We start from the raw sequence: 7,663 nt of genomic DNA, 5'->3' as shown, positions 1-7,663 counted from the left end.
TGTGTCTGCTCTGTCCTGAAGCTTGTGTCTGTGCGGTGCTGTGTCTGCTCTGTCCTGAAGCCAGGTGTTGCACTGAGGGAGGCTCTGATTGGGCTATCTGTTCAGAATGAGAAGTCACAAGTGCCACACCCGCTTGACTGGCCACTCCAGTTCAGCTATTTTGTGAAAAGAACTTAGTGGGACATAGCTATCCAAAGGGGTAATTTTCTCTTATGGGGTTAAAAGCCAGTTGTTTTGTTCTTTAAGGTACTATTTCTTTAAGGTGGTTGTATTATAATTTCTCTCCTACTTAGTTTGAGAGAAAATGATTTCTTTTTAGTAAAAGGGACCAGGGACCCTCCTGCTTCTGATATTTAAAGTTTTTTTTTTTTTTTTAAGATTTTATTTTTATTTATTTTTAATTCTTTTTCATTTTGTTTTTCAAGATAAGGTTTCTCTGTCTATTTCTGGCTGTGCTGGAACATGGGAATCTGCCTGCCCTTGCCTCCTGCATGCTGGGTTGTGTTCCACCTGTCCAGCTGTAGAGTTTAGTTTTAATTGTATGTATGTATGTGTGTGTCTCTCTGTGTGTGTTGGTGCATGAGACAAATGACAACAGAGGCCAGCAGAGCGTGTTAGAGTCCCTGGAGTCCCTTGAGCCCGAGTTACAGGTGTCTGAACCAGCTTGGATGGGTGCTGGGAATTGAAGTAGCATTCTTAACTGCTGAGCCGTTTCTCCAGCCCCATAATTAAAGATCTTATGATTGAAAATTAATTAATATCTGTGCTTGAAGTAATCAGATTGAACGCTCTTGCATAAATATGATCTTACCTGGTCATATTTATTTGTGATTAGATTATAGGATGTGTCTGGAACATCTTGAGCAGTTTTTCATGGTTTCAGTTTTATCTGGTAAAGTAACTTAGAAAATAACTTATTTTTGGTCTTGGTTTTGTTTACAGTAAACTGAGCACATGTCTGTGACCCCCCCTGGACTCATTTGAAATGGTAGATATTAATGTATGGTACATTTAAAAAAATAAATGTAAAGACTTAACAACAAAACAAGATCTAAATATTATGAATTTCGATAGTCTAAAATAGTTGGGAGTTTTGTGTTGTCAGTCCAGCCTCAGTCTTAGGTAGGTCCTTTGCCCCTGGGCTCTGGAGGTGGGCCTTTGCCGTTGAGTCTGTCTCATCATTGGTGTCAGGAGACCGATGTTCTGGGTCCTGTATGTGGGTTTTTTTTTTTTCCCTCTGTTGTCCAGGGTGGAAGCTTTCTTCTTTTCCCTTTTCCCAGCTATGATGGGATGCTGTATTCCATGACTGACAGAATTTGGTAACCACTCCTGATCCCTCAAGGTGTTTGTTCACTGGGGAGAAGGGTCTGGGTGGGGCTTTGTGCCCCGCTTTTCCACATAGTAGCGACCACTCATCTTCCAGGTCTGAACAAGGTGGTAACCTTGTTCACATGCTTTCTCAGACTAGTGGAGGGCCTGTGAGTGGGTGCGGGGTGTGAATTCTTCCTAAGTCAGTGGCTTCCAGATGCTTCCATTGCCTTGCAGACTGCAGTGCTTGGTAACAGAAGTTACAGTGTCCTTTTTAGCCATTCGCTTGTCCTCCTACTGGGGCGTCAGTTACTCCACCATCCCTGGAAGTGTCCATCTTTTCCTGGCTTGATTTATTTTATGTGAATGAGTGCTTTGCCTGCATGTATGTATCTGTTCCATGTTTCTGCCCACAGAGGCCAGAAAAAGGTATCAGATCACCTGGAACTGGAATTATGACTGGCTGTGTGCTGCCTTGTACAGGGAATCGAAGCCGGATCTTCTGCAAAGAACAAGTGCTTGTAACCCTAATCCATCTCCTCAACCTTTCCCCTGGGGTTTAATTTGAATGGTTATCCTGCAGTCTGAGCTATGAATGTATTTAAGAATCCTTAGGCTTGCTGGCAGAATGGCTCAGCGAGTAAAAAAGTCTTTGTGGTTAAGCTGATTGGACCTGAGTTTATCTGTGGGATCCACCTGGTGGAAGAAGAGAACTGACTTCTTAAGTTGTCCTGTGACATGCATGGGAGGTCACACAGAGATGATAAATAAATGTAATGAAAGAATTCAAAAGAATACTTAAGCCTTTGTAAATTGCGTGTTGGTGTGCAAGCAGCATGCTTTTTGGTGCCTTTATTCAGGTGTGGACCTGCATGCGTACTGGGATGTTTGTGAGTCTGAGCTGGAGGCATCTTACCTGCTGTAACTGATCTGTTGCTGCAGGACTGACGGTACTGCAAAGGCAGCTTAGTGATCATTCTATTCAGACCAGTACATTCAGTCTGTTGTTGCTCCTAAGTAGAAGCAACAAAGAGCTATGGTTGCTATTAAGAGAAATAATGAAAAGTACTTCTAATGTCAGTAGCTCAACTTGGTTGAGTATTTACTATGTGGCAGGCTGTATGTTAAGTGTTCTGCATGCTGTGTTGTCTTGGGGTATGTGTGTGACATCCTTTCTCTATGGCGACAGCTCCTTGTTGGTCAGTGGGGGTGGCTTGGTGGTGCAGATGAAGGTGCAGGGGCAGGTGTTGTTTATCTCCGTAATAGTTCTGTCTTCAGAATCCCCAATGACAGCATATAGCTGCTGATGCTACTTCAGACTCAAGATAGATTTCATGGAGTTTAAGAACTTTAATTTTTGCTGGGCCACAGTACTTTTCTATCAGGGCTCATGCTACTTTTCTGCAAGAGTTTATGTGCATTGTGACGCCCCGAGAAGACATTTGCATTTCTCTAGGAGCCTCCTGGATATCGAGTCTGACTCATTTGTGTACCTTCCTGATCATGTTTGCTATTGGCTGTTGTTTGCTAACACTTGAACTAGCCCGTGCTTTCTTCTTTGCTCTTCACAGTAGTCTTGGTATGGGCACTGGATCTCTATGTGGTAAGAGAAGAAATCGAGGAGTAGAATCATTCATTTCTCCAATGCCACCAGGTTGTGCATCAGCAAGAGGCTTTAAACCAGTCTTTACTGTAGTGTGTTATGTGAGTACAGGCCCATGTGAACACAGATGCCACCTCCCTCCCCATATGAAAGACGTGCTTCTAGATTAGTAGTGGGCATTTGTGCATCTGGCTCACTTGAGCTTTAGAGAAGCCATGTCTTCAGATGGAGCGTCTGCATTCAGAGATGAAAACAGTTTCCCAAGGCTGTGAGTCATGTCTTAGTTGGAAGACTTTAAATGTCATGAGCTTAAAACTAGAATTGATCCTAATTGTAGGCCCTGTTGCTTACCCTGCCATCTGCTTCCAGTTTCTTTTAGGTCTAAAGCCACCTTGTCTGGTCTGGAACTTCAGGTAAATTCATACCAGAGTCGAAGTGTTGTTAGTAGTGGGGAGTGAGAATGCTGTGTTGGTGTTCCAGGGAAGCCTCATTCCTGGGGTTCGAAACTCGGAGATTCTTCTAGTCTCTTCTCCGTTGTTGGAGGTGAGGTATACATGGATGGGGTGGTAGGAAGAGGCAGTTTGTTATTTAATGATTGTGACTTGTTAATTCTGTTGGTTGGGCAGGCCTTTGTGTTAGATCCTGCAGAGAACACACTACTTGGCAACGGCACACAGGTTTTCTTTTTGTCTATGGTAGTTTAGAGAGGTTCAAGTGAGAAAATGTGTGTGGTTCTACATAGATTCACCCCCACTGTTAGGAAGCTGACTCAACAATAAGACCTTGCTACTGAGGGACACTGGCATCCTCTTTCCATCTTGAGAGCAGCATCTATCCTGGAGAGGCCTAGTAGAGGATGTTAGTATTGTTTGACATTTTCTTTCTTTCTTTCTTTCTTTCTTTCTTTCTTTCTTTCTTTCTTTCTTTCTTTCTTTCTTGTTTGTTTACAAGACAGGGTTTTTCTGTGTAACCTTGGCTGTCTTGGAACTTGTTCTGTAGACCAAGTAAGTAGGCCTGCCTTGAACTCACAGGTATCTGCCTGCCTCTGCCTCCTGTGTTCTGGGTTTAAAGTGCTACCACTGCCTGGCAAGATTTTCTGATTTCAGAAAAATTTAAGGAAATACTCTGTTCTTTTTCCAAACAAGATAGAAACAATTGCATTGACTTAATAGAGTTGAAGTTAAATATCTTGTGGCTTTCTTTCTCAAGCTCCCAATTGAAGATGTATGCAGCTTAGCATCCCAGTCGCTGCCCATTGAGCTGACTGCTGTAGTGCCTGACTCTACAGAAGACATCCTGTTAAAGGGCTTCACTTCCTTAGGAATGGAAGAAGAAAGGATTGAGACTGCGCAGCAGGTAAAAAGTACCATCTCTTCTGGGGAGATTGAATTATTCTAGGCGTCTCAAGACAAGCTAAAGCAAGAGGCGTAACTCGCTTGCACCGGGGCTACGTGTATCCTAGGGTATCTATGAACATAGCCTAACACCTGCAGATGACAACATGATAGCACATGTCAAAGGTTAGACACCCTGGAGGGCACTAGCATCACGCCTTTGTAGACCAGTCTTGGTTTAGTGTTAGTTTTGAGTGTTTTTTTTTAAGTGACCTTATTGCTTACCTTAGTTTGTGCTTTATTTCTGTGAAGGGACACCATGACCATGGCATTTAATTGGGGCTGGCTTACAGTTCCAGAGGTTTAGTCTGTCATTGTCATAGCAGGAAGCATGGAGCACACAGCAGACATGGTGCTGGAGAAGGAGCTGACAGTTCTACATCTGGATCGGCAGGCAGTAGGACGAGAGATATACTGGGCTGGGCTTGGCTTGAGGGTCTGAAACTACAGAACCCACCCCCATTGATACACTTTTTTCTAACAAAGCCACACCTACTACAACAAGGCCACACATCCTAATAATGCCACTCCCTGGTGACCAAGCATTCAAATCTACGTGTCTTTGAAGACCATTCTTACTCAGACCACGACATTGCCCAATTGTATTGGCAATGCAGATAAAATAATATAAGATAATAGAATAATCTCATAGGGCCGGAGAGATGCTTAATTGTTAAGAGCACTGGCTGCTCTTGCAGGGGATCCAGGTTTGATTCCTAGCATCCACATTGGGCTGCTCACAGGATCTGATTCCCCCTTCTCATATTTACACATATAAGACACACACACAGGCAAAACACTCATACTGATTTAAAAAAAAATTTAAAAAGATAATAAATTCTTATAAAAATATGTACCTTTAGATACACATACATACCTCCTTCTCTACTTGTTTTAAAATCTAAATTTTTCTTTAGATGAAAGTTTATAATTATTTTACAATAATTTAGCATGCAATTTTGGTGTTTCCTTACTGCTAATTGCAAACTTAAATGTGTGTAGTAGTTTCTGTAGATATTTTCCTGTTTATTCTTTCTGACCTGTTAAGACAGTAGAGCTCTCTATGCCTATACCACCCTGAACACACTGGATCTCTTCTGATTTTGGGAGCTATGCAGGGTTGGCCATGGTCAGTAGTTGAAGGGGAGAGTTAGAGCTGGCTGAGACAGGAGGATCACCCGTTTGAGGCCAGCCTGGTTATATAGCAAGTTCAAGGGCATCCTGGGCTACATAGCGATGCTCTGTCTTTAAAACCAAAACAAAGACAAAAAAAGTGTTAAAGTGGAGGCATTTCCAAATGAAACGTAAAGCAGATATACTGAATTGTATGCATTTTAAGTCAAGAGAGGCAGTGAAGCAAAGCAAAGGAAAGCTCCTCTTGGAGAGTTGGCTCAACCTATGCCTGCTCCTGCTGTAGTTAGGCCTACCTATATCTGTTCCTGCTGTATAGTTAGACCTACCTATATCTGCTCCTGCTGTATAGTTAGACCTACCTATATCTGTTCCTGCTGGAGTTAGGCTGACCTGCGTCTGAAAGTCAGCTCCATTTCTTAGCATCATTGTAAGTTTTAGCAAATTATTTACCTTTTTGGGTCTTTAGTTACTGAGTCTATAAGCTAGATGATTATATACCTAACTCCCATGGTTTTAGGAGAATTAAATAACACATGCAAATATAGTGTGTAGCATCACACAGTGAATGCTTAGAAACTGTTAGCCAAGGTAGATGAAAAGCCTGTATCTTCTTGGCATTGACTCCCACTCTGAGAACTGATGAAGGTGGACCTGAACGATGTTGTGAATGTTACTGGACATTTGAAGCCATCCTGTTTCCCCTTCCATATCATCTTAGTGCATGTAAACTAGCAGGTCTCAGCCTGGCCCTTGGTCTGATGCTCCTGTGCTGCTGCCCTCACCCTGCTGCCCTCTCCAGTTTCTCCTACTCTTGCCGCCCCTTCTCTCTCCCTTCTCTCCTTCTACAGATGCTCCTTCTGTGAAGACAAACCTTCTGTAGTAAATTCACACTTGCACACTCTTTTTAAAAGTTTGATGCATCTAATATATTGGGTTATGATTTATGACTTATGTATTTATTTTATGTATATGCGTACACTGTAGCTGTCTTCAGACACACCAGAAGAGGGCATTGGATCCCATTACAGATGGTTGCGGGAATTGAACTCAGGACCTCTGGGAGAACAGTCAGTGCTTTTAACTGCTGAGCCATCTCTGTGTAGTCCTGGGTTATGATTTATATATGATAAAATTTGCTCAGTTTAAATGTCAGCTGGATGAGTTTTGGAGAGTGTATTTACTGGTATAACTACTTCTATCAAAAATGAACCTGCTATGAACCTATTTTTGTTTTTGTGTTTGAGACAGGATCTTGTGTAGTACAGGCTGGCTTTGTATTCCTGATGTAGCCCAGACTGGCTTTGAACTCTTGATCTTCCAGCCTGTACTTAATTATAGGTGTGTGCCAACATACTTGGCTAAAACAATTTTATCATCNCCCCCCCCCCATGCAAATTTGCAAATTTCTCAAGTAAATGAACTCTCTTCCCTGTTTTGTTTTTCTTTTTTGTTTTCCCTTCTTCTCCCTTCCCTGGTGTATCCCAGGATGGCTTTGAACTCATGATCCTCTTGCTTCATCTTTCTGAGTGTTGCTATTACAGGCATGTATGACCATGCCAGATTTTTATCTATTTTTAAGAAATGAATGGTTTCTTATGACATTGGTATATGGGCAGATAAGACCATATTCTCTTTCACTTTTCATTTTTACTTATTGTGTGTGGATGTTCTGCCTCCACGAATGTCTGTGTACCAGTTACGTGCCTAGTGCCCTCAATAGCGAGAAGGTGTTGGATTCTCTGGAACTAGAGTTATAGAGTTATAGACAGTTGGGTTCTGGGAATTGAATTGGGTCATCTGGAAGAACAACCAATGCTCTTAACTACAGGGCTATCCCTGCAGTTCCCCCAAAGTCCATACTTAATTTACTATGTGATTTTCAAGATTATATTCTCATCATTCTTATAGGTAACATTAATATTAATATTTACCCAGTGCCCTATGCTTATTCTTCAAATTTGGCAAACTTAAGAGCCAGATTCTAGCTTCTTAAGAAAAAAAAAACACTTATTTTTTTATATGTGTCTTTAATATTGCTCTTTACTTGACTCTGGAAATGACCAGTGCTTTTCATATCCTTTGCCTTTCCCAGCATATAGATGCCAAATATTTAACAAAGCTCAAAGCTAATTATTAGGGGCGAAGCCCTAGAAATAAGATTCAGTTAGGTAATGCCTGCCACTTAACTTGTACTCTCCCATGTAATTAATTCACTTATTTGTTT

At 41.8% G+C, this 7,663-nt stretch overlaps 1 protein-coding gene across 2 annotated transcripts in view; it reads left to right on the top strand.

Moving 5' to 3' along the window:
• Positions 1-7,663, top strand: part of Cog3 (component of oligomeric golgi complex 3) — a 52,954-nt gene that overhangs the window by 4,119 nt on the left and 41,172 nt on the right. For both annotated transcript variants that reach the window (XR_002379701.2, XM_021182078.2), the window contains exon 2: positions 4,121-4,267. Coding sequence is in view for 1 of the 2 variants with exons in the window: in XM_021182078.2 (XP_021037737.1) it covers positions 4,121-4,267 (147 nt within the window). In the remaining variant the exon portion in view is untranslated. The remainder of the gene's footprint in view (positions 1-4,120; positions 4,268-7,663) is intronic.

Source organism: Mus caroli, chromosome 14 (genome assembly GCF_900094665.2).
Source record: "Mus caroli chromosome 14, CAROLI_EIJ_v1.1, whole genome shotgun sequence".
Classification (NCBI taxonomy): Eukaryota; Metazoa; Chordata; class Mammalia; order Rodentia; family Muridae; genus Mus; species Mus caroli.
The sequence above is the reverse complement of the archived record's forward strand: the minus strand, read 5'-3'. Positions and strand labels throughout refer to the sequence as shown.